General features: G+C 32.9%; 1 protein-coding gene across 5 annotated transcripts in view; it reads left to right on the top strand.

Annotated features, from left to right (window-relative positions):
• CDH18 (cadherin 18) overlaps positions 1 to 27,850 on the top strand; it is a 1,139,369-nt gene that overhangs the window by 1,081,610 nt on the left and 29,909 nt on the right. For all 5 annotated transcript variants that reach the window (XM_058307287.2, XM_058307289.1, XM_058307283.2 and 2 more), the window contains one exon: positions 16,185 to 16,306. In XM_058307287.2, coding sequence (XP_058163270.1) covers positions 16,185 to 16,306 — 122 coding nt within the window. The remainder of the gene's footprint in view (positions 1 to 16,184; positions 16,307 to 27,850) is intronic.

Genomic DNA, 27,850 nt, shown 5'->3' with positions numbered 1-27,850 from the left:
TGAAAAATGGTATCTCCCCAAATCATGTGAAAGACACTTTATATTCCACTTCAGTTGACCTTGGCCTCACCTCCTTTGTGACCTTAGGCCAGTTGTTCAAGCTTGGCTTCTATCACATGAGGTAAAAGTGTATGATAAATCTGATAACATTCACATGTACAAAACTAAAATTTATTTGCTTTATATTCTGGAAATTAAAGTAATAGACATTAAAATAAACAAGACATTGGGACCTCTATACATCATTGTGAAAATTTTGGTAAATAAAGACAAAAATAAAATCTTAAAAATAAGCTGAATAAAAGAAAGATTACATACAAACATAGGAATGATAGTTGACTTCTAAGTAATAAAAATGCAAGCCAAATATTTAGCAAAAATAACACCAAGAATTCATTCCCCAGTCAAACCAAATTTTAAATATGATGGTGAAACAGGAACATTTTCAAAAAAATAAAATTTAAGAAAGTTTACATTTTTGCAAAGATTCACTAGAAAGAAACGAATTTATCCCAAAGGAAGGTGAAAGATCAAGCTGAAATGAGGGGCTAAAATGGTACTCTAAAACTCAAGAGCATACATTCAAACAAGCCAACATTGTAATAAAATGACAAATTGTCAAATTTGATAGGTTAGCCAAACCACAAGCATCATCATAATAAAGTAATAATAACTGATCAAAATCGTAATGTTGGCAGTTACTCTTAAGAAGAGAGCAAAAATGTATCACATGCATATTACATCAGATAAATTTGCTCCATGGTAAAATATTAAAATAAATTAATTATATAAGTTCAAAATTATTAAGGGCATGGTTCCAAAAGGTGGGGCTGCAGTTTTTATTGTTTGACACAAACAGCCCAGGTTATTCATGAAGAGATGCACAGCCTCCACAAATAGCCCATATCAATAGGGAGATGGATGGGACTCTCTTGCTTGCAGTTGTAGACTTTCTTGGTTCCTTGAAATGGTAGTTGTCCTTCATCTTCTCCAGGTTAGTTGTCTTGGTGAGTCCAATGATCTGGAGAGTAGGTGTTGCAAATCCATTGAGATTCAGGGCTCAGCAGGTACATGGACAGCCCGAAGATTTAAATCTCTTAGACATACACCTATCAACTCTAGTACAAATTATAGGTTCAAATAGGAAGGCCAAAAGAGCCATGTGTAGGGAAACCACAACTGAGTCCAACTCTGTCATACTAGGGAGCATATATATCTTTCAATATACCTATATCTCTATTGACTCTTGGACATATATATATAGATGGGATAACATTATATGCATTTCCTGAGATTTTTTTTCTCAGTTCTATGATTTTAAGATTCATTCATGTTTAAAAGTACTTAGTGGCACTACTCCAAATGTGTTTATCAATTGCAATGAATGTAACACAGTAAGGAAAGAAATTGTTAATGTGGGGAAGGGTGGAAGGTGTGGGCATTGGGGCATATGAGAATCCCTTATATTGTTTCTGTAACATTTTGTGTAATCTAAGTATCTTTGAAAAATATATTTTAAAAAAGATACAGCTGAAGTATATTCATTATAAATGTAATGAATATTTATATTCCTTATAAATGCATCAATTTTTAAAAAATAACACTGACCAAGTTATTTACTATTCAGGACATTGCTTTTCAAGTTGTGTCTTTAAAATGTACCCGTCTATATATTTGGTTTAAATTAAATTTGTACATCAAAAACATTTTGATTAGAATTCTAATCTTAAGTTAAACCATGACTTATGAAATCATAGTCCAAATATTATACAATAATGCTACCATTTAGATTTATATGCCTCATCTGAAAAAAGTATCTTACAACAGGAGTTTTGCCCTGTTTCTCCATAATAAATGTCCTGGTATCTTAAACTTCAAATAAATTTTAAAAAATGACAGATTCAAATAATTCATGCTATGCATTTCCCTTCATGGGGATTTGATAAAAAGTGAGCTATCTGGTGCTGGAGCACCATCTTCCTTATCAGTTACAATCTCTACAGTCCCAGAAACAGTCACAATAACCATTGTTCCATTTGTTGAAGCTGTATTCCGTTTCTCAGCAATAGCTGCACAAACAGCCACAATCTCATCACTTTCAAAGTCATAGTCAGAAATTTAATTTGGTGAGAAATCTGTTACCTCTGCTGATGATTCACACTTCTTAATCCTCTGGGCCAGTTTCTGCTGCTCCTGGAGTGTTCTTGCCCAAGAAAGGTCTTCTTTCCATATTTCAGGGTTCATTGTATAAATGTGAAGGGCTACTTGAAAACTTCAAATTGCTTCATCCATTTTGTCCTGCAGTTCTCTGTTGTCGTAATGTTCTATTGTCTGTCTTCTTATCCTTTAGTGTACCCTTCCAAATAATTTTCATTTCTAAACTCTTCTCCAAATCTCTCACCCTTGTTTTTTCTTCTCAGGCTACAGCACCCCTCTGGTATCTCTTCCAAACCTGGTCTTTTGGTAACATAGTCTATCAGTTTTTATTTTTCTGTGAAGACTTGTACTCACCCTCATTTTTGAAGAACATTGTGCCAGATACAGAATTCTTGGCTGGTAGTTTTTCTCTTTCAGTACCTGTATTAGTCAGCCAAAGGGGTACTAATGCAAAATACCAGAAATGGGTTGGTTTTTATAAAGGGTATTTATTTCGGGAAAGAGCTTACAGATACCAGGTCATAAAGCATGAGTTACTCCCCTTACCAAAGTCTATTTTCATGTGTTGGAGCAAGATGGTTGCTGATGGCTGCGAGTGTCCAGGCTTCCTGGGTTCCTCCCTTCCAGGGTCTTGCTTCTCTCTGGGTTCAATGTTCCTTTTTTCCAAAGCTTGCTTCTTCCTGGGTTCAGGATGCCTCTCTTCCTGAGGCTCCAGCTTAAGGCTTCTGCATCAAACTCCAACATCAAAACTCCAACATTAAGAACCCTTAACTCTGTCCTTTGCCATGCCTTTTTTCTGTGAGTCCCCACCCACTAAAGTGTGGGGACTCATGCCCTACTGGCACAAGTAGTTTATAAATTACTTAACCAAGTAAACCTATGAATCCAAAATAATATCATATGCCCAGAGGAAAAGATCAGTTTACAAGCATAACCCAATATTTCTTTTTGGAATTCATCAATAATATCAAACTGCTACAGTACCTTAAATACATCGTACACTTTCTTCTCTCCTATATGGTTTCTGATGAGAGGTTCTTGCTGTTTTTAGAAACCTCTCTTTATCTCTGATATTTGTCATTCTGAAGAGTAGATGTTTTGGGGTTGGTCTCTTCAGATTTATTCTGTTTGGGGTGCTTTTTTTATCTTGGATATTTATATTTATGTCCTTCATAAGGGTTGGGAATTTCTTAGTCATTATTTCCTCAAATATTTCTTTCCTTGCCTTTTCATTCTCTTCTTCTTCTTGTATGTGAATGTTTGTGTGTTTTGCATTGTCATTTAAATCCCTGAGACTCTGTTCCATTTTTTCCATTCACCTCTTTTTCTGTTCTCCTGTCTTTTTTAGTTCAGATGTTCTGTCTTCAAGGTCACTACTTTTGTCTTCAAGCATTTCAAATCTTCTCTTATGTGCCTCTAATGCATTTTTAAATCTCATGTGCCTTTCATTCCCGTAAGGATTGTTACTTTTATTTGTAGGCTTTCAAATTTTCTTTATGCTCTCCCAGTGTCTCCTTAATATCCTTTATTTCTTTAGTTACATTTTCTTTAAACTCTTTGAAGAGATTTAGGAGAGTTGCATGATTATCACAGATTAATTGTATTAAATCCTGTATTTCTTTAGAATATTTGGTTTGTTCTTTTTTCTGGACCATTTCTTCCTGTATATATATATATATATATTTTTTTTTTGCTGATATCTAGGCATCTAAATATGTTGGTCTATTTACTTTGATGACTAATATCTCTCTTGCCAATTTTTTTCCCCACAGCTCTTCTTTGATATTTGCTTCAACTTATTCTCAGTCTTTAAAATTGCCCAGCCTGTGTTTTCAAAATTGGGCCAAGGACTCACAGTGGGTTGTAGATTTTCTCTGAGGGGTTGGATACAAAGAGCATGAGCAGTTTTTGTCCATGCAGTTTCCAGACTGGCCAGCAGATGGTGCCAGCCAATGCATCTTTCCATGGAGGCATTTCAGTCTGGGTTTTCCTGTGTTTCTGTGTTGAATCTCCAGATCCAGAGATTCAAAGTGGGCTCTGCTGACTGAATTCACTGAAGAAAAGCACCCCGACCTCCCTTCCCTTTTCTCTTGAAACAGCTGACAGGGAGGAAAATGTCTATCCCTCTCTCAGTCAGCTACAGTGAGACAGGGGTTTTAGCCCAGCTTAATATAATATTTTGGGGATGCCAGTAGGGAGCTCTTCTCTTCTCCCATGGGGGCTTGGTAACTCACATTTGTCTTTTCAGCTTCTTCTCTCTGTCCTTTGACCTCCTTGGAATTGTGTCGCACCGTCCTGGTCTGCTGACCACAAAGCCGGTCCTTCAGACAGCTTTTGGTTCTTCTGCATTGTTTTTGTGAGAGCATTCAGCTCTGCCTGTTAATTCTTTGCCATCTTCCCACAATCCCTTAAAATGCATCAATTTTAATTCATGCATGTGGCTATTAATGTCTTTGGGTTGCTTTCAGGCTTTTTTTTCTTCAGATATTATAAACATGGCTGATATTAAAAATCTTGTATTTGTTTCCTGTTGCAAATGTGAAAAACATGTTTATATATGTACCTAGGGGGCACATACTAAGCACATATAATATAGAGTAGGAGGTTCTTTTGAATGTTTTCCAAAAAGAGACTGTCTTGTATTTTGAATAAATACCTGAATGCAATTGATGATTGTCACAGAAATGTGTTTGTGTTAAATATGTGTGTTAAATCTCTCTTAAGAAATACATTTCATCTTATTGCTGAAAAATTCTACTCTAAAATATATATGCATATTCAACTCCATAATTACACCAACTGTCCTAACAGGCTCAGCTTCTTTGAAAATTGAAATGGTAAGATTATGAAAGTTCCTGTAAAGGTGTTCCACTGTCTTGAACATGAATCAGTACATATTTTGGAGATTTAAAAAATGTAGACTGTGCTGGTTTTCTTTATTGTTTCATCATATATATTCTTCTTTTTCATTTGTATGCACCATAGTATAAGTCAAGGGTATTGATTTATACCTAATTGATTAATATCATTACTCAAATAATGTCCTTGCATTATCTTAGTAGGCAATGATGCATAGTACTTAAGAATATTGTATCAAGAGGAAAACAGATTATATTTAGTTTCTGTTAATTTCAAACTGTGGGAACTTGCCAAGTTATTTAACCTTTTTAACTGATGATTTTTCTCATCTGTAATAATGGATTATAATGAGGAATAAATGAAGTATCTTGTCATAAACATCACTGAAATATGTGCTAAAATAATTATTAATCATCACTTTGTAGAAATTCAAGAGAAAATTATACTCTGGAAACCACTAGAAATGAGCACAGAGATGAAAAAGTTGGAAACAGTAGTATAAGTCATTATATATGATGGCAAAAATCCTAGCAATTGTTTAGATCTCTAGAAAAAATTTTACAATCAAAACACTTGTAAAATATATTCTTTTAACTCACTCTCTTAACTTTGATTTATATCACCTGAAATTTGCTTTGCTGATACTAATGATGAAATGTGTGCTAACAAATTGGTAATATACTCCTTAGAATGCATGAGCATTCGTTTCACCTTTGTCAATTTAATTTTAATTAGATATTATTGACAATAGTGAAATGAACAGCTGTTCCTTGTTACATTTCAAATATACAGCTCTTGTTATATGTTATTTGTTACAGTAAAACTTACAGTTCTTATTAGCCAATTAGATATTATTGGCATACTGAAATGTACAGCTCTTATTTGTTGCATTACACACTTATATAATATCCCTATGAAAGTATAGAGCATTTCCATAACCTCAGAAAGGTGTTCTCTAACAGAATTGATCCTCTTATTTCTCACTTCTCTGAGGTAACAATTTTCTGATTTATTTCACCTTAAATATTGCCATTGTTAGAACTTCATATAAATGGAATAAAGAAGTCTACATGTTTTGAGGTATACAGTATATATTTTAGGGGTTGCTTTTGAACACAATATTTTTGGAATTCATCCTTGTTCTTTAGAACAGGTTATTCCTTGTTATTTATAAATAGTATTTCATTATGTGAATTTATGACAATTTATCAGTTTTACATTTTATGGGCATTAATGGTTTCAGGTTTGGGGCTATTATGGGTAAAGCTGCTATAAATATTTGTATGAAGTGTTAGTGTCAATATGTTTCCATTTTTCTTGATTAATATCTGAGTTAATGTTTCAATCATAGAACATGTGGATGTTTTCACCTTATAAGAGACAAATTATATTTCTTATGTAGTTGTAACATTTTACAAAATGTAGGAATCCTGGTTGCTCTATATAATCTCCCTGTCATTTGGAGATAATAATCCTTCTAATTTTAGCCATTCCATTGCAATGTATAGTGGAATTTAAGTGGTTTTAATTTACATCTCTCTAATGATATATGATGCTGTACAGTGTTTTCATGCATTTACTGGTCATACATTCCTCTGTGAACAGTCTCATTGGTGACTTCCCCTTTAGTTGATTTCTTCTAACTAAATAGTTGTGAGAATATTTTAAAATATTCCATATATAAGTCCTTCATCAAATATATACACATATAATTTATATTATACACTGAGGGCGCACGGCGGACAGCGGGCGGTGTCAAGGGCGGACGCACAGCGGTGCGAAGAATGCTGCGGAGATGGAGAGTGGTGGCAACGCGTCTGCTTTATTGAGGAAGACAAGCGTTTATACAGGCTAGGGTGCTGGCGGTAGCAAGGCTAAGCCAAATAAGGCAATGTATGTGAGGGGAGACTGCTGATTGGCTGGGGGACGGTTGGGGGTAAGGTACGAGGGTAAGGGGCGACGTGTGGGGTGCGGATTGGCTTAAGTTGAAGGCGACCTCCGATTGGTTGCTAGGTAAAGGGGCAGAGGTGAGGTTATCATTCTGGCGGGGGGGTATATGGGGGCTGGGGCAGAAGATAAGGGGAAGTTGTGGGTTGGGTTCTGGTGAGGCGCGGGAGAGGCAGGCCGATTACCCTAGGGCGGCCCCTATGGAGACTGGATGCTGGGTGGAGATAGGATGCTGGGTGAAGATAGAGGAGGCAGCCATTACGGGCAAGAGTAGAAGGGGGGCGACAATCTACCCGTGCCAAGCACTCACCCAGCAGGAGACGAGGCCTCATCTCAACGTGCTGGGCCTGCCCAACGATGGTAGCATGCTTGCTCAATACACAAACACATAATACATACATTTTAGTATATGTTAATACATATTACATATAATATATCCCATTTTTAGGTTTGCTATTTTATTTACTTAAATGAATATTTTGAAGAGCAGACATTCATTATTATCATTATTTGAATGTATCAGTATTTTTGTTATGATGCATGGTCCCTGTATCTTGTCATCACTTATCCAAGGTCTTGGATATTTTCTCCTAATAGCTTTCTAGCAGTTTGATATTTTTAGCTTTTTCATTTAGATTTAACCCAATCTAGAATTGGGATCAAGGTGGATAATTTCCCATATAAATGTCCATTTCTTTTGCAAAACTCTCCCTTTCTCAATTGAATTGTTTTTACAATTGTGTAAAAAATCAATTAACCATTATCTCTGTTAGTATTTTGGACACACTCTCTCTCCTGTTCCATTCATCTATTTGTCTATCTTTATGCCAGTTGCACACTCTCTAGATGACACTACCTATATCGAACATAGTGAACCCTGTAGCAAAAGATTTTCAACCACGTTTGCATTTTTAAAATTGATTTAACATTTCTGGATTTGTTGCAATTCCTTAAAATTTTTGGAAGCAACTTGACAGTTTATTTTTTAAAATGTTGAAATTTAGATTGGAATGTAGATTGAAATCTATACATTATTTTGGGAGAAATTTTCATCTGAAGAAGGCTGAATATTCCAATATTATACCTTTCCACTTGTGTAATTATTCCTTGATTTCTCTCAGTAATATATTGTAGTTCTCATTTAAAAGTGTTATACGTCTTTTGTTAAATTAACCCCCAAATATTTTGTGAATTTTTAAGACACTGTAAATAATTTTTTTAATCATCTGCAAATATTTATTAAACCTTTATTTCCATGGTATTTGAAAAGTTTAGAAAAATCTAATGATATTCACAATACAAGTAATGTAAAAAGAGGTAATATTTCTTTGCTCCAAAGACTATATCATTCTTTTGTTCTTCTTAGTAAGATGTTTGAGGAATATTTCACATGGTAAAATTGCCTTTTTAAGCATAAAATCCAATGAATTTTAGCAATGCATCCAGTTATGCAAACACCTCCTTAATAATGATAGGACATAATAATGATAGGACATAATAATGATAGGACATAATAATGATAGGGCATAATTCCATTACTGCAGAAAGTTCCCATTTGAAGTGATACCCTCCCCTCCCTTTAGGCCCTGGAAACCACTAGCCTGTTATCTTTGCCTACAGTTTTGCCTGTTATAAATGTCATACACATGAATGGTATAGTATGTAGACTTGTGACTGACTCTTTTCATGTAGTAAAATTTTTTTGATACTTGTTCAAATCATTGTGTCAATTAACTATAATTAATTAACATTGACTTGTATAGATGTACTGCAATTTGTTTATCTATTAATCAGCTGCTAAAATCATGGCTTGATTCTAGTTTTGGGCTATTAAAAAGTTGCCATAACTCTTTCCATCCAGATCCTTTTTAAACTTTATTCCATTGAAATGTATCATTCATACATGAACATCTAAACAAAAAGTATATTAAGTTGTGAACTTCCAAAACACATATGTATATCATCACGCAGGGCCCCACCACCAGTATCTTATGAGAACATTCTCTCATGAACCATAACAAGTATATACTACTAATACAGGGTGCCATTACCCGGGTGGGTTGGGGGGGAAATATACCAAATATAAGATATTGGCTGTAGTTAGAAGTAATGTTTGGACGATACTCCATCCAGATTTTAAGAGGTCTCATGTATTCATTTATCTTAGATAAAGACCTAGGGTTGGTATGGTGAGGTTATATAGTATGTTTAACTTTATAAGAATGTGACAAATTGTTTTCTAAAGTGGTTATACCACTTTTCATTAACACAGCAGTTGCTTCACATCCTTGACATTGTCAGAAGTTTTTCTCTTCCCCACTCTGGTAAATGTATAGTGACATCTCACTGTTGATTTAATTTGCAAATCACTAAAAACATGAGTTTGAACATATCTTCATGTTTCACGTGCTTATTTGCCATACCTACTTCTGCTGGTGTGAATTTTCTGTTCAAATTTTGCATACATTTAGAAGTTGTTTTTCGTTTTATTATTTGTTGTTGTATTTTAATATATTCTGGATGTACAACCGTAAAAGTTGTGTGCTTTGTAAATATTTTCTCACATTCTGTGGATTATCTTTTTGTTTTATAAATGAACAGTTTCTTTACAGAACTTTTAAAGAAAAAAAAGTTATTTTTTGTTAATAAAGTACAATTTATTTTTTAAGTTTCCTGATTTCTGTGTCTTTTCTAATAAATATTTGCTAAACACAAGGCAATAAATATTTCCCTAGTTTTTGTTAAATGTTCAAAGCTTGAATATATATGTCTATGGTTTATTTTTAGTTATGTTTTGTATACATTGAGAGGTAAGGGTAAAGTTTAATTTTTCTTGCATGAATTATCAAAGAATCTAATGCTATTTGTTATGAATGCTATTGTTTCCCCATTAAATTATCTTGGCCACTTTGTCCTAAAACAATTGACTGTATCAATATATTGTCTCTCCGCTCTTCCATTGACCAGATATCTAACCTTATAAAAATTCCATATTGTCTTGATTACTATGGCTTCATAGTAAGACTTGGAATCATGTAATATGAATTCTGCAACATTTATCTCTTTCAAAAATGTTTGGGCTGCTTAGGATATTTACTTGTCATTTAAGTTTTAGCAAATCAAATTCTTCAACAATGTCAGAAATTTGGGGTAGTTTGGGTTTGCATTGATTCTATATTTCAATTTGGGGAGAATTGACATCTGAACAATATTGTCTTTTATATACAATACTTTTTTCTGTTTATCTTGGTATTTTAAATTTTTCTCTTAGCAAATATTTTAGGTTTCATCCCACAAAGCTTGCATGTTCATTCATGCTCTATAAATTGGATTTAAATTTTGTTATTGTTATAGAAATGCAATTATATTTTTTATATTTACCTGGTATCTGTGATATTGTTAAACTCGTTTATAAGTTGTAGTAGCTTTGTTTAAATTATTCGGGATTTTTTACAATATGATCATGTCAGCTGCGGATAAGGTAGATTTGTTTCTTACTTTAAAGTTGGTATGAATTTTATTTACTTATCTGTCTAGTTGAGTATGAATTTCAGTACAATATTCAGGAGAAGTTACAAGAATATATATTACTGCCTTTTGTCTAATCCTTGTATTATAGCATTCGATCTTTCACTGTTAAGAAAGATGCGACATGTAAGTTTTCAGTGCATGCACTTTTTCAGGCTAGTAATCTCCTATTGTTAGTTTGCTGTACTTTTTTTTTTTAAATAAAAAACAGCGGTTTTATATATATATGTGTGTGTGTTTGTGTGTGTGTGTGTGTGTGTATGTATAATACATATGTGTATTTATTCTGTCCTTTCCTGAATTTAGTAATGGTACTATGATCAACTACTGTGTTCATTCTTCCTTTATTTATATTATGTTCTTCTCAAATGTTTAATGAATTTCACCACTTAATTCATTTGATATGGGAGGCTTTATGTTCTTTTGTTTTTAATTTTGTTTTTGTTTTATTATCGTTTGTAGAAAAGATTTCTAACTTAAAAATTAAATATATAGGGCTATTCGGATTTTGCATGGCAGTTTGGGTATTTTATATCTTTGTATGAATATATTAATTTAGTTTTGTTTGTCAGTTTCTTGGTCTTAAAGTTGTGCATGGGGAAGTGGATGTGACTCAAGTGATTGGGTTTCCACTTACCATATGGGAGGACCTGGGTTTGATCCCTGGAGTCCCCTGGTGAAAGCATGTCCACGAAGCAAGCCAAGTGCCCGCATGGCAAGCCAGTGGCTGCACAAGTGAGTCATGCAGGAAGATGATGATGCAACAAAAGAGAAATGAAGGGTAGAGTCAAGGCTAGGTGCAGCAAAAATCAGGAACTGAGGTGACACTTGTGACAGGGAACCTCTCTCCTCATCAGGATCAATTCCTGGTGAATCCCAGAGGAGAAATATGACAAGAGAAAACAAAAAGAGAAATAACACATAAGATCACACAGTGAATGGACACAGCAAAAACACCATGGTGGGAAAAAAAAGTTGTACCTGAATTTTTACTTTATTATTTTATTATTTGTTGTATTTGTACAAATACCCCATTTTTATATCTGTTATTGGTAATTTTTCTGTTCCTCTCTGTTTTCCCCTTGATCACTTCATTCCAGGGTTTACATTTCTTTCTTCTTTTTTTTCAAAGAAGCAACTATTAGTTTATTCATTTCCTCTCTTGTCTATTTCTTTTAATTGATTTTCAGGCTTGCTTTTACTTCCTTCTTTCCATTTACTTAAGCTTACTTTTCCCTCCTTTCTCCAGTATTAATAAATATTTATATCACTGATATAGAGACTTATAATTATATATTTCCTTCTAGGTGTTGCTTTAATTGCCCCCTACATATTTTTGTATGTTGTGTTTCAAAAGTCCTATAAATCATAACCTATTTTAGAGTATATTGCTTCATTTTCAAATATTTGGTGATTTTCCAGATAACTCTTGTTATTGATTTGTAATTTATTTCTCTTGTAATCATAAAGCATACTATGCTTGAGTCTCATACTTTGGAATCTTTGAGATATTTTAATAGCTAAATATACGGTCTATAGTATATACAGTCCCTGAAAAGAATTTCTGTTCTGCAATTATGCCATATTCAGCCAGTGAATACTTTATTTAGATATTGTACTTTTATCTTATAAAAATTCTATTTATTTTCAAATTTTTAAATATCCCTCCTGAGATTTTATACCTGTTAATTTATTAATTCATCTTTTCATTGAAAACTTTAAACATATTTGCAAGATTACTCATTTGTGGTAGCAGGCTAGTCTGGTATCTATTGTTTTTCATGGAAAAATAGAAGTTTTTTTTCCTTAAGTTTTATTTTCAAGCCTGTTAAATATGTGATTGTAATTATGTAATTTATTTAAATACTACATAAAGAAATAGGATATATTTGCAAAATGGAGTCAGGATCTGTGTAGGATAAGTTGAAAGTTTTTGTAAGACAAAGTTATTTTCCACAAATAATTAGCATTTTAGGAGAAAATTGTAAAGTTTCAGAGAATTTCATAAAATGAGAATTGTTGCTGTACTTAGATAGTTTTGAAAGCATCTTTTCAAGTTCTTCACTTGGAATAAATCAAATTTAGACTCATAGATGATGTTGTGAGTTCGGGTTTTACAAGAGCAGTGACATTAATGCCAAGCAGCAGCAGAAACATTCTCAGAGATAAAGCTTTTTCCATACATAAGGATTAGTAAATGCTCATGGCTCAAATGTTTTCATACAGACATTTAAAATATATATGTACCATTGTTTCTACTGATTATCTCCAACATTCGTTGTTTTGTTTTAATTAACTTTCTGATTATAAATGATAAAATCTTTGTTACGATTACATTGCTTGCCCAGAAAATTAATATATTATGATCCATTCAGTTAGTGAGGTTCTAGCTGCATAAAAGTATGATTTAAATAAACGTTCAAATGACAGCACAGCCATGATCACAGGCATTTTGGACAGATAAAATGAGAAGGGAAACAAATGTTAAAATTGAATCATTACAAAAAATTAGAAAATGTCACATTTGCTAGATTCTCTCATTTAATTGAGTGGGCTAATTTTGAACAATTTTACAGATATAAAAGATCTATTTTTCAATTTTATAATAAATCACAAATACTGAAATAAGCCCAGTACAATTAATTACACATAGATGAATTATTTTAACTTTGCAGTTTTGATTTACAGAGCAAAGGCAGTGTATATCCCTGAGATCACAGGCGTGGATAAACACATGACGCTCCCAACATTTGTTACTTTCAGATGATAATGCTGTCTTAGTCTGTCAGCTTACTATGACAAATCTCTCTCAAAGGGATGGTTTAACAATAGGAAATTTTTGGCTCATCATTTGGAAGACTAGAACTCCAAAATCAAGAACTCCACAAGGCTTGACATTCTCTGAAACTCTTTAGTCCTCCACTGCTGATTTGTCTCAATCCTTGGCTTGCTTCCCTGCCCCCCATCACATGGTTATCTCCATGTCCTTGTTTCTGTTTTTACAGCTTCTGCTGCCTTTCTGCTTCTTCCTCTTTGATCTTCTCTGATATATGCACGGAGTCCAAAGCTTTAGTGCGTATAAAGGATTCCAGTAATATGGATAAAGACCCACCCAGATTCAGTTGGGTCACTCTTTAACTAAACCTAACATTTTCTAAATGCCCTATTTGTAAATGGGTTCACACCTACAGGAATGCAAATTGCCATTAAGAACGTGTCTTTTGATGGCATACAGAAGACAATCTATCATAAGTACTAAAGGCATTGAGAAAGAACTGTTAGAGGTTTAATGGGTAATTGAGAAAAATAATGTCCCCAAAAGAGTCAAGATTAACTTGAAGTAATTCATTTCAATCTGGGATTTGTATGATGAACAGGTCTTTAGTAGAACTTTATACTGGCAAACTGGTGAAAATTTGGACAAATACATGGATTTATTTTTGGGTGATGTGTATCTAACGCCTTTGTTAGTCTCAAAAGCCACAGTCCTTTTAGGGAGCTATCGTATTTCTTTCACTATTATGAACAGAGGAAAGGGTCTAAGATATGTGAGGTTAGTTTAATTTTCCATCACATGATATTCCCACAATATCATATTTTAAACAATTTGATTTGGCAAACACAAAGGAATGTCTGAAGATTAACTAACGTATAACATATTAATCAGATATATATCCTTCCTTACGTATGATGAAAATAATTATGAATATAATATTTTATTTCTCAGTTAATATTTAAACAAGATTAGAGGAAAAGAAGAATGAAGACAAAAAGGGTATTCTAGTGGCACAACATATGTGGATATGTGGATATGGATAGAGTCAGGGTTTGGGATCATTTTATTTTAAAATATTTCCTAAATGAATCATATACTCATATTAGTTCATGCTTTCTATTATTTATTGTTTTATTGCAATTTTCTGCCCAAATATTAAATATGATGTTCACATGGATAAACTTGAAAACAAATAAAAATAGCAAAATCTATCATTTTAAAGCAAACAAATAAATATATAAAGCTGAAATTGTAAGTTTCATTCAAGCACTTGTTTATGAAATTTATTTCTAATGTCTCTGTTTACAAAAATGATGCAAATATATTTGTTACTAAAAAAAATTTAGCCTAAATTTAAAATGCTTTATCATCTGCCAGAGTAAGAATTTAAAAGGCAATGGATTATTTTGGTTTGTAAACTTAATTGCCAATAATGAAAACTTTTCTTAGAAATAAAAGAAATATACGGGCGAAAAGAATTTAATTTGTGAAAAACTACTCAACAAGCATGGGTATTTATGGAACAATTACAAGTGTAATTATACTATTAAATTCATATTCACTATAATTTACCACTTTGATTGAATTTATGAAAAGGAAATAAATGAAACTATGCAATTTTATTTGCTTGTCATTTATATTTCCACATGTTAAACGCATGTTCATATTTTTGCTCATTTTATTTTGCGTTGGCTCTTTTTTCCCACTGATTCAGTAGATTGTTATATATATTATATAATGTATTATATACAGAAACAAGTTATTTGTTGGTTATAGATTTTGCAAATATATCCATCGTGTATTATGGTATGTTTAGAGGAAATGAAAATATAATATTTTAATGAAATGGAATTTGTAAGTGCTTCCTTTAAGATTAGTGCATTTTGTGTCTTGAAATCTTTCATGTACCTTAAATTCATATATTATATGCCTGCAGAGTTTTCTAAAATTTTTCTATGTTTGCTTTATACAAATAAGCACTTAATTACTTAAGGGCCACCTTAAAAGTCTTATCTTGCTAGCTTTCCACCATTAAGGGTAATATTTGCTGTATCTTTTTTTATTTTTTTTAATGCAACTTTAAAATTTGGCTAAATTTTACATAATATTAATATTTACCAATCTTGTTTTTTCACAGATTAGTCCAAGTTTTAAGTTTGATTTTTTTCAGATAACGTCAGAAACAAGAGTAATACAAAAGAGATTAGATATTCCTCTTTGAACTCAGCATCTGTAACTTTGATATGGAAAATCAACCAAACATTTGCCTTTCATTGCATCCCAGAACTAAAAAACATCTCAAAAAATGGAAGACTGAGTTTTATACATATTTTAAAGTACTGAATATATTTTTATATCTACCAGGACTATATCTGAACACTGTGTTATGTTCTCAATTAAATTTTTCTTTACTTTTCCCAAGGGTGACTTAACTGACATTGCAAATATTCTCCTGTAAGAGGAATAGGATCCTTTGTGTAAAGAACTTTGCTTTGTATTTTTCTCTGAGTTTATTTAGATTTGAAACCTTGAACTTTTTAAAGATTATGCAATATTTTTTACCAACTGCCGCGCTTTTCTTAGATTAATGCTGAAACCAATTGTTCATCTTTTAGACTCTGACAGCATACAATGAATTCTGACACCTTTCTCCCACTCTAGTTCCCGAATAACATGTAATTTCCTTGGTATGACAAAATACCATTTTAGCATTCATGTCATGCCATCGTGCTCATTTTCATTTTTCTGTAAGTAAATGAGTTTCAGAAAAGAGTGCCTTCATAAAGTTATCTTTTGCCAGGAGTCCTGCTGTAGCATATGGATCTAGTGACAAGCTACAGTATTAAGGAGATTTATTTTAAACCAAGGATTTAAAGTGTGCTTGGAAATACTAAATACATCCCTGTGTGTTTTGCAGACAATCCTGGTTTGCTGAGCCATGTCACAGTGGGAATTAGAGTTCTGGATGTCAATGACAATCCCCCTGAACTTGCCAGGGAATATGATATTGTTGTCTGTGAGCATTCTAAGCCTGGCCAGGTAAGTTAATTGTTTCCTTCCTATAATTTCAATGGAAGAAAACGAGCTGCTTTATATCTATTATTCTTAGTTATAATCCACAAAATCCCCAAATGAAATATTTGTACGCAGTGAACATGATTTTATAGAGCTTTGTTTTTAAGTACAAAAAATAATTTTTTAGAGTGATAAAATATAAATTCTCTCTGGATCCCAAATATAAGAAAAACATTCAACTTATTCATGCAGGCATTTGTCATGCTAATAAAGTTATTCTCAATGCTTTGCCCACAGCCCTGTAATAAGTGATGCAGCAACAGCAAGCTCTCAAACTTTCCTGTCCTACTGAAGCTTAGAGAATTGATTTTTCTGGTTGGGAGGGTGGAAGATAAATTGGTCTATTTTGGAGGGTATGAGGAGATGATATATGTGTGATGATTAAGGGTTTTTGAGTACCAGTGGATGGTTAGGTTTTAGCAAAATGAAACAGGTGGTGTGTATACCTTTAGGGCCACGGGAGGGTAAAGAATGAGAGAAGGACTTAAACCCAGGACCGGAAGCTCCATGTAAAATGGCAGCCATTTAAGGGTGCATGGCAATTCTGAAGGAAGGCCAGAGAGGGTGAGGCATAGAAAGCAAATGGATGGGGATTTGCATTTGTCTTCTATGCTTCACAACAATTTACCAAAACTGAACTCTTAAAGCAAACCATATTTATTAGCTCCTGGATCCTGTAAGGCAGAAGTGTGGACGTGGCTTACCTGGCTCCTTTGCTCAGTCTAACAAGACTGCAATCAATCGATCAGCCAGGGCCAAGTTTTCACCAAGCTTTTTGAAGCTCAACCAGTTGTTGGCAGAATTCAGTTCCTTTCAGCTCTAGACCTGAGTATTGCATGATTTTCTGCATTTCCTCAAGGCTGCCTATAGTTCCAAGAGACCCCGTGCAGTTCCTTCACAATATGGCTAGTTATTTCATCAGTCCCCAAGACTGATGAAAGAATCTCTCTAAGATTGGTGAAGAATCTCTCTAAGGGAGTCTGAAAGCCAGAAAGAGTCTTATTTAACTTAATATATCACATGAATGACATAATCACCTTTGGATATGATGTATTATATACAAAGTTAGAAATGAGTCCAGGTCCTGCCCAAACTAAGGGTAAGGGATTTCACAAAGGCATGCATACAAGGAAGGACCACCGTAAAAGTCTGTCTGCCAGAGAAGACTCTAGAAGGTAGATAGGATTTCATTCCAGCTGAATCTGGTAGGCTCTTCTGCTTCTTTTGGTAATCCACAGTATTTTCTACAAGAACACTTTAAATAATTTTGAAGCTTGTGATGAAACGACACTGCACTGTGAAACATTGCTTGTGCATGAGGGGCAATCAAGAGCAGCTTGCTATAGTCATTACAGCTGATGTGTTTTAAATATCCTCTCAAAAGAAAAAATTCTACATCTGTATTTTCCTTTGTTCCAAATATTTTCATGTTTATTTCACATAAAAATTAGAACATATAAATGAGGAAAATTTGAAGAAAATCATATTTAAAAGGCTACACAGATTCCGTGTTTTAGTCACTTACCAATATATCACCATGATCATTTCGCATTCCTTAAATATTTTTCTATATCATAATGCCAAACATATTTATGATAAAGATATATAATAATTTTTTTTACTAAATGCAATTTCTTTGATGTCAGAAATAGATGTACACATTCTACATAATTTTAGCAGAATATTATAAAAGTAAAATTTGTGAGAAATTTTAATTTTCTCATTTTAGGTATTTCGAATAGAACAGGTTTGGTCAGCTTTAGATGTCTCTCTCTAACCAGAACTAATAAATCAACATATAAATTGATTATGGGCTTGAAGTTATAATAATTTCATTAATATAAGCTTCATTAATAATCCATATAATTCTATGCTAAGAGTTGGGGAAAGAGGTATGAAATAGAAGTACACTAGAAAGAATGAGAAAGGGGAGATGAGTTCAATTTTCGACATGTGAATTTACCATTCTCTTGTCATATTTAAGTTTCCATGGCAGGTAAGAAGCCAGTAATGTTATTCAGGAAAGAGATATCTGAGCCAAAGAAAGAAAATTGATGACCCATCAGTATATGATAGCATTTAAAAAAGTCATTGCTTCAGGAATGTAAATTGTTACAACCACTTTGAACACTCTTAATTAATATCTGCCAAGTATAATAATAGGCCTAATCTATGAAGGGGGAGTTTGCGGCCATCAAAATGTATGTATGCTAACGTTCAGAGTGGCATTATTCAAGATAATCACAAATGAGAAATAATGCAGATATTTATAAAGATAAATACATTATGGTAGATTCATGAAATGTGATAGTATAAAACAATAGAAAGGAACAAACAGCTTCAACACAAGTACATATATTCAATAAAACACAGAAATAAGACATAGAAACCAAATATGTTATGAACACTTTTTAAAAAATTTAAACACAAACTTACATTTGATTAATGACTTCAGATTAGAAGGTGCTTTTCAAGGTCATGACCAGATGGAAAACTTCTGCAGATATTGAAATGTTCCATATGTTAATCCTTATAGTGATTATACAGACCAGTAATGCCATTATCATATGAAATATTGTTCAACATCATTAGCCAATATGGAAATAAAAAATTAAAACTATAAATAGACATTGTTACACACCTATTGGAAAGTCTAAAATGGAAAAAAAATAGTGACACCTAGTGGTGGTGAGATATGGAGAAATTGGATCATTTAGTCATTGCCGGTGAGGATGTAAAATAGTACTACTGTGGAAAAGATTTTGATGTTTCTTCAAAAATTAAATATCAAGTACCATGCAATCCATCAATTGCATGCTTGGACTTACCCTCAAAAAAAATAAGGTTGATGATCCCAGAAAATTCTGTCCAAGGTGTTTACAGCAGTTTAATTCATATTATCTCTGAACTGAAAACAACCTAAATGCCCTTTTATTTATGAATGGTTAAATACATTGTAGCACACTCATACCATTGAGTACTAATCAGCAATAAAAAAACAAAAAAAAACAATAAGTTCTTTCCACATGCAAAACCTGGATGAATCTCCAGAGAATTATTCTGGGTGAAAATTTTTAAAAGCCAATCCTGAAAGAGGCCAGCAGACTCCACCATGTGCCTTGCCATTGGCAGAGTGGTCAAAGATGGCTGACAACTGGTCTTCAGGAAGAGAGCATTGCCTTGATGATGCCTTGATGAACATTTTCTTGGCCTCAAAGTGTAACTTAATCAAGTCCTATTGCTTTAAGTAAACTTATTTCATGGAAACTGTTTTAAGCATATCCTAGGAAACCAAAACAGTTGCTTAGCACACTTTTTCCAGTAACTGATTTTCCAGTAACAAAATTTTAGGAAGGATTTTGAAAACTGAACTTCACAATGAAACAACTTTGTTTTTTGGCAAATATAGAACATTGAACCTTACAAATTCAGAATATGATTTTTTTTCAAGATTTATACAAAGTATTGAACAACAATTTGCTATATACTGAGCTACACACTGGTTTGTATTAATTTTCAAAGAATTGAACTCATTTTTTTTTAATTACAATAAAATGTAGTTAGATAATAAGTTTTAATTATGTTAGAAAATAATTCCACTGGAAATAAAGAAATACTTTTCTAAATATTCTATGAATCAATGAAGAAATGAAAATAAAATTTAAAAATATACATATTTAAGTGGATTGATAATGAAGCTATAACACATAGAAATTTTGATGTGATACAGTCATACTTTGTAAGAAATTTATAAGTTTAAAAGCATATCAAGGAGAAGATTAAACAATGCAAATTAAAAACCTAATCAATATTTTTTTAAAAAATTAGACAAATAACTGTGAGTTTAACATAAATGGAATAGAAGGATAGAACAATACATTTAGGAATAGAAATCAATGGAGTGGAAAGGAGCCAAAAGAAAAGATTAAAAAGGCCAAGTTCAATTATTTCAAAAGATATATAAGGTCCTGTCAAGGCTGATAGAGAAGAGATAGAGAAAGAAACAGAGGCAAATAAAGAGAACAATAAACTATAGTAGGAATTATAAGGGGAAGATTACAGACAATACAGGCATTAAAAATAAAATTTTATGTCAGAATTTGAAAAATTGATATAATTTACAAATTCATAGAAAAGTTTATCAAAGGTGACCCAAGAAGATATAAAAATTCATTATCTTCTCTTTATTTAATAATATATTTATAAATGGAAACTACTCCTTCACTCAAATCTTATCTTTATGCCTTTAATGGTGAATTTTACTAAATTTTTAAGAAAAATAATTATGACAATTTTACAAAATTCATTGCTTCAGTGCTGATTAATAGTAATAATAGTAATATTAAAAATAACTATACTGTAGAAGAAGGGAATTTCCTTATACTGACAAAGAAGATAAATAAAAGCTACTACAAAGAGTTTACTTTAGTGTTACATTATACAAAGACCACTTTCTTTTTTTTGTTATATTATTTTTAATTTAAAAAGCAGTTTTAATGAGATATAATCACATATCATATGGTCCTTTCAAAATGTGCAATTAATTGCATTTAGTATATTCACAGAGTTTTACATTCATCACTACAATCAATTTTGGAACATTTTTACTCCAAAAAGAAAATACCCATAATCCCTGGCAATCACTTCTCAATCCTACTATCTTTTTCATCCCTACATAGCCATTTATCTATTTCTGTCTTTGTAGATTTATTATTTTTTTCAATTTATTCATTTTATCTAAAGATATTACATTAAAAAAATATGAGGTCCCCATTCGCCCCCACCGTCCCCAACCCACCACTCCCCCCACAGTAACACTCTCCCCCATCATCATGTCACATCCATTGCGTCTGGTGAGTACATCTCCGGGCATCGCTGCACCCCATGTCCCGTGTTCCACACCATAGCCCACCCTTTCCCACGTTCCATCCAGTGGGCCATGGGAGGACATACAACATCCGGCTATTGTCCCTGGGGCACCACTCAGGACAACTCCAAGTCCCGAGAATGCCTCCAAATCTCTTCTCTTCCTCCCCTTCCCCGCACCCAGCAGCCACCATGGCCACTTTTTTCCACATCAATGCCACATTTCTCGATTATTAACCACAATAGATTTTCACCACAGGATTTATTTAGTGTAATAAGACAGGACAAATATTTAAAGTATATTTAAGTATGTGAAAATTGTTAGATGACATGGTTATATATTTGGAAAAATAAAGTGAACTTATGTATACAGTAATAGACTAAGGGAATGAAATTCATGCATTTGCTAATTAAAAGTTCAATGTAAATATAATAATTGTGTATCTGTATATCACCATTAGAAAATGACAGTTAAATACTGTATCATTTAATATTACTTTAAAAATTATAGTAACTAGAAAGAAGGGTTCCCTTTCTCATGTTGCCATTCTTCACCTATAAATAGCAGTCATTAATAAACTTAGCTGTTCCCTTCCTTGAATCTCTATTTATTAGGTTCATAAGATACTCAAAGACTACGAATTGATCAATTGGAAATATCACTTGAAACAGGTGAGAGACAAGAATCAAAGCATATTTGAATGCTTGTATCAGTCATTATCAGGTGTTTTCCGATTAACCATAACCTTTGATAAAAATTAATTTAAATAAATAAATAATAAATAACCCCATTTTTAAATTTCAAGGTCATTTCAAGGGTTCAATGATAAAGTATGTTCTTGAACTAGGGAATGATGCACACTCACTAATCCATCGCCACCTTTGTGGGATGCTGAAAATCTTGGCAAACAGTATCTAGATTCAGCTCTCGGATCAACTGATGCTTTTTCTGTGGATATGAACATCTGATGCTAAATCTAAAATCCTAGTCTCATTTTTCTGAACTGAACTATTTTCTTATTACCCTTCGATCATGAATTTTTCTTTTGACCTCTTATATTGTCCACTTTGTGATCAATTTCACAATACTAGCCTGGGTCCTTCTTCTCTACCCTCTACTTTGACCATCTTCACTCTGCAACACTTCTAATAAATGATTTTATATGATTTTGACAAGTTCCTTCTTCTATAAAAGTGAAGAAAATTGTCATAATTTCAGGACCTTTCAAAGCATGAGATTAACCAGCAGAGTTCAGGTTAATTCATATATCAATATGACTAAATAAATATCCAATTCCTTTAAATATGTGTTACTTTATTCACCTTGCATGATTAGCTTTTTCATTTTTCAGAGACAACCTCTTTACTTCTTTGATGGGTCCCATTAGCCATTTATGTAGTGTTCCTCTTTAATCATATATATGTTGCTGGTTTCTAGTAGTAATTGGTAAACTTAGCACCCCTGGGTTGTCATGTATTGTGATTGAGCTATTGCTTAATTCTGTTTCATTCTTTAAACTACATTCATATTTAGGCATCATCGCTCTAAAGTTGCAGGACTTTAAATGTAACTCTAAGAAAACTGGACATTTTATATTGCTGTAGTGTTTGTTTGCAACTTTTTCACCAAAATGAATGTAAAATTTTTCATGGAGGCAAGGGAAAACCATTCTTAAGTTATTTCTTGTAACCTGCATATTTAAACAAATCAGTGTCAATTTGCGTTGTCCATTAACTCATTATAGCAGAAAATGGTCTGAATCTTCCACAGTTTGCTTCTTCAGATTTTGTCTTTTTAAACCTTTTGTGTATAGCACTTCTGGAGAAACTTTTTATATTTTGATGCAGATTTGTAAGATGGACCACTAGGTAACAATTTGTGAAATAAGTTTTCTGAAGTGTATTTGTATTACCTGGCTGCATGAAATTATTTTTTTTCAGTGACAATTGCTTTTAGAATTACAGGAATTTTCTTAATGGATGCCATACATCTAAATACATCAGTATGTGGCATGGCACAAAGTATGGTTTTTAATGGAGGCAGTGGTTTTAACTACATATACCAGCAGAGTTCAGGTCAATTCAGATACCAATATAAATTGCAACAACATATTTCTTTGAGTTAATATAGTTTTTTTACTTCAAAAAAAAACTTTCAAGAAAGTTGCATGAAAAAAAATATTAATAAAATATGCATGCTAGAAATCCGAAGACTGCTCCCAAAGTAGAATGAAATCAAAAGCATTTAGATGTAACTATAGGAACTGCAAAAATAAAAGGGTGTTTTGTCTTATGCATATTGATTTTTCTATCAGTATTATTTTATTTTCCTTTAGCAGTACATGTAGAAAGCACATAAAATCATTTTATTATATAACACTAGCCTTTATTTTCATTCCAACCAATTATCAACCTTACAACTTTTCATGAAAATGAAATTAACTAGGTCAACATATTTTAAAACCACTGTGTCAAAGATCAAGTCCCTTTTAGCTAACAAAGTTTAGCTAACAAAATACATTTATACAGACTCTATTTGAGATTACATTATAAAGTGAAATCATAGATTAATTTAATCAAAATGCTATGTCTTCCTTAGAACTTCCTCTTTAATTAAAATATTAGTTAGGATTAGACCGTTTTAGTAAATAGAAGACCATGGTATTTGAACAAATTTGAAACACTGAGTTGTTTTTCCTTGCAAACCACTCTAGCTAGACAATGGAAAACAAATGTAAACAAACAGATTCATTTCTTTTATGAAAGAAATACAAATTGGCAATAAATAGCTTCTGCCATAAATGAATCCTTAGTCATGAATATCCTTAAAATTTCTCCTGGTAATTATTTATAAATACCAACTATCAATATGTATTTTCCCATTTGCTTGTGAAAGGCACACTAATGTGACTATATTTCTGGCAGCCTTCCCAAAACAATACAAAATGTCATGCTTTAATTATATTGTGGGTATATGATACAGAACATATACTTGAGGTTACAAGGGATGAGAATGAGAAAATAAAATGTTATGGATTATACATCACCAACCAATTGCACAAATGGTAAGCCCAGGGAGCACTGTGTAAATAAATCACAATTCTAAAATAGGGGTGGAAATTATTGAGGTTTTGGACCTGGCAATTATTTAGATATGTGCCAGAAATTTCAATCCTCCAACAAAACCGTAACATGTTAATTTTATCGAGCATTTTATCTAATAAAAGGCTGCAGAATTAATGAGGGGAAATCAAAAAAGGGAAAAAGCTCTCAGTAAAAGAGTAAATTGAAATAAGCCACTTGAGAGCAAAAGAATATCCTTGAATTCTGGACAAAAATAGACAAGCATTCTATGTTTTGGGAAACATTTTTCAGAAATATGGATAAAAATTTAAGTATAGATGCATGACCAATAATTCCACAAGGGTTCAAGATGAATAGGGCTTTTTCAAAATGTATAGTCAACTCATCATTTGCTACGTTAATGAGATAGGGAGCTTTGTAAGGAGAAAAAAGGCTATAAGGGAACCTCTTGGTTCATTTCCAATTTGAATGTACCTGTTAAAATGGAAATGGTCCTTTTACTTAAGATATGAATTATACCAGAGAGTTTACCAAATAGAATAAGTTCGGGTTTATGAAAATATTAAGAACATTGAAAACCACTTTACAAACTCATTTTGAAAGGAATAGAGAAGAAAACAGCCCCAAATAAAAGATAAAAGACTAAAATAGCTCAGTTAATTTAAATTATTTTTTCTTCTTCTTTCTCATCAGAAAAATACATTCTAGGATAAGAAATTAACTTGCAAGTATATCAGTATGCTATGAGATTTTAGAGAAAATATGATTGCAAATTGGAGAATCACAATGAATTACAAGGAGGGTGAGAAAATTATTTTCTGAGAGAAAAATGAGAAAGAAAAGTAACTGCGAGTGATAGTGCGTGTTGGTTGCTAAATACATTTATTTAAATCTGAAATTAACCTTGAGTGCATGACACTTTTTAAATTTCAGTTTTTACATTAAAACCCAAATGTGTAAAGAGTCTATATATGCTCTCCAAGTTTATGCAGCACTCTGGGAGCTCCATTTGAAGATTTCATGTACTTGAGGAAATTCCTCAGACTGCTTTTTGTTATCTAGCAAATGATTCCCCAAAATATAATCAGAAGAGAACATGAAGGAAAGAGATAGCATCTATCCGAAGGTTAACTGTATTCAACTCATAGAAGAAAACAAATAGTAAGCAAATAGGCAAATTTTCCACTCAAAATAAATTCTTTAGAAATAATGAAGCTGAAAAGAGAGCAAAGATACCAGTGGGGGGCTGGGGATAAGTGTGAAATTTTACAAAAGATGGTTTGCTGAGAAAATTAATTGTGAGAGGAACGGAAATGTTGTAAAAAGACTGATCCATATTAGAATTAGGAGAAAGTTCTTTCTAGGAAGAAGTCTAGTAAGAACTTTAGCTGTGAGTATATTGATATATTAGAAAAATAGCTAGGAGAATGGCATAGCAAAGTTCAGAGAGAACAAAGCAAATAGGTTCAGGTGAACTCGTAAATGTGGTGTGTGTATGGGATGGTTGGGTTACAGACCATATAAAACCATACAAACCACTGCCAAGATACTTGGAATGAAATAAGGAGACATTGGAATGTTTCGACTGTTATATCTAAGAAATATACTGCTGTGCTGAGAATTGCCCGAAGAGTGACCAAGATAGAAACACTTTTCAGAGATAATGGCAGTAATCTATGTGGAAAGTCAAATTGGACTGTTAACAATTGATATGGTAAGTGGTGAGATCTTAGATCTATATTGAAAGTATAGGGTCAGGGGTCTTTAGAGAGAGAGGTTTTAAGAATAACCCCAAAGATTTTATCTTGAGCAAGAAGAAAGATGGAGTTGTTATTTAGTTAGATGGAAAAAAGATAGGCAGAAAAGAGGAGAAAAAAATCAGGAAATTAGTTCTGATGTCATTAAGTTTGAAGTTCCTCGAAAACATTCAGCTGGAGATGGCTTGCAGAGAGGTGGAGTTCAAGACCATCTGGAATTCAAGCAAAGCCTGCCTTGCATATAAATGAGGAAGTCACTGGTAGCAGAAGGAATTTAAATCCATGATACTGACTAATGTCACCAAGGAGTCTTCATATGGAATATATTGGGGTTGTTAGCCTTAAGCCCTGTGAAACTATATCATTTAGATTGTTAGAAAATGAGAAGGAAAATAAAGAAAAGGATTGAGGAGTGAGCAGTGGGGAGGAAGGTGATTTTATAAGTGTGAATTTCTTGAAGCCAAGTGAAGAAGGTACTTCAAGTATTTGAATGTTATCAATAATTTCAAATTACGTCGATAGGTTAGGCACTATGAGAACTGAGAATTTACTATTGGTGCTCTCAAAGTGTAGGGCATTTGCGATTTTTAAACAAGTTTAATTGATGTGGAGGGGAAAAAAAAGCTTGATTAGAGTGCATGAAGATAGAGAGGGAAGAAAGTAAATGGGGACAATAAATCAATAAAACTGTTTTGAAGATATTTGACATGCACAGGAGCAGAGAAGTAGTGTCAAAGTTGGAGGGCAATGTCTGGTTAAGATACAACTATGTGCTGCTTGGCATTACCCTTCAGAGTTCAGAAATTTATAATGGAAAAAATTAATAAAAGAAGAGAATTACTGGAGCAATATGTCTTGTATAGGAAAACTAGAATGGTTTCTACCAACCATTTTACTTCATGTGGAAAGGAACTACAAGAAATTCTGTAGATTTACAAAGGAAAAAGCCATAGGTAAAATTAATAAATTTTGAAATTCAAGCATATTTGGTGTATTAGTCAGCCAAAGGGGTGCTGATACAAATTACCAGAAATTAGTTGGTCTTTATAAAGGGTATTTATTTGGGGTAGGAAAATACAGGTACCAGGCCATAAAGCATAAGTTATTTCCCTCACTGAAGTTTATTTTCATGTGTTGGAACAAGAGGGCTGCCAACGTCTGTGAGGGTACAGGCTGCCTGGGTTCCCCATTTCCAGGGTCTTGCTTCTCTCTGGGTTCAGGGTTCCTCTCTTCCTGGGACTTGCTTCTGTTTTGTCTGTGAGCTTACTTCCTGAGGCTCTAGCTTAAGGCTTCAGCATCAAATTCCAACATCAAAACTCCATCATCAAATATGCTCAAACTCTGTCCTTTGCCATGTTTTTTATCTGTGCGTCCCCACCTAACAAGGGGTGGGGACTCAGCACCCTAATGATGTGCCCCAAATCAAAGTCCTAATCATAACTTAATCATGCCCTTGTACAGACCATGTTACAAACATAATCCAATATCTATTTTTGGAATTCATAACCATACCAAACCATTGCATTTGATAAAAACAAGCAAATATAATTAGTAAGGCTATATACAAGAAACTATGGATCAGAATAAATAAGGAGACATGGTCCTTGCCATTAAAGATTTTCTTTTCTTACTGAAGGATAATATTAAGCAACTAATTTCAAAATAATTTGTTTAATTGCCACTGCAGTTGCATTATGAATGGGAAATATTAAGTGACACAAAAGCATGTATAAGAAAATCCAGTCTTGCCTTGGGCATCAAATAAGACTTCCTTTTAGAAACACTGAGCTGTGAAGCTTAT

This window comes from Dasypus novemcinctus, chromosome 2, assembly GCF_030445035.2.
Source record: "Dasypus novemcinctus isolate mDasNov1 chromosome 2, mDasNov1.1.hap2, whole genome shotgun sequence".
Classification (NCBI taxonomy): domain Eukaryota; kingdom Metazoa; phylum Chordata; class Mammalia; order Cingulata; family Dasypodidae; genus Dasypus; species Dasypus novemcinctus.
The sequence above is the reverse complement of the archived record's forward strand: the minus strand, read 5'-3'. Positions and strand labels throughout refer to the sequence as shown.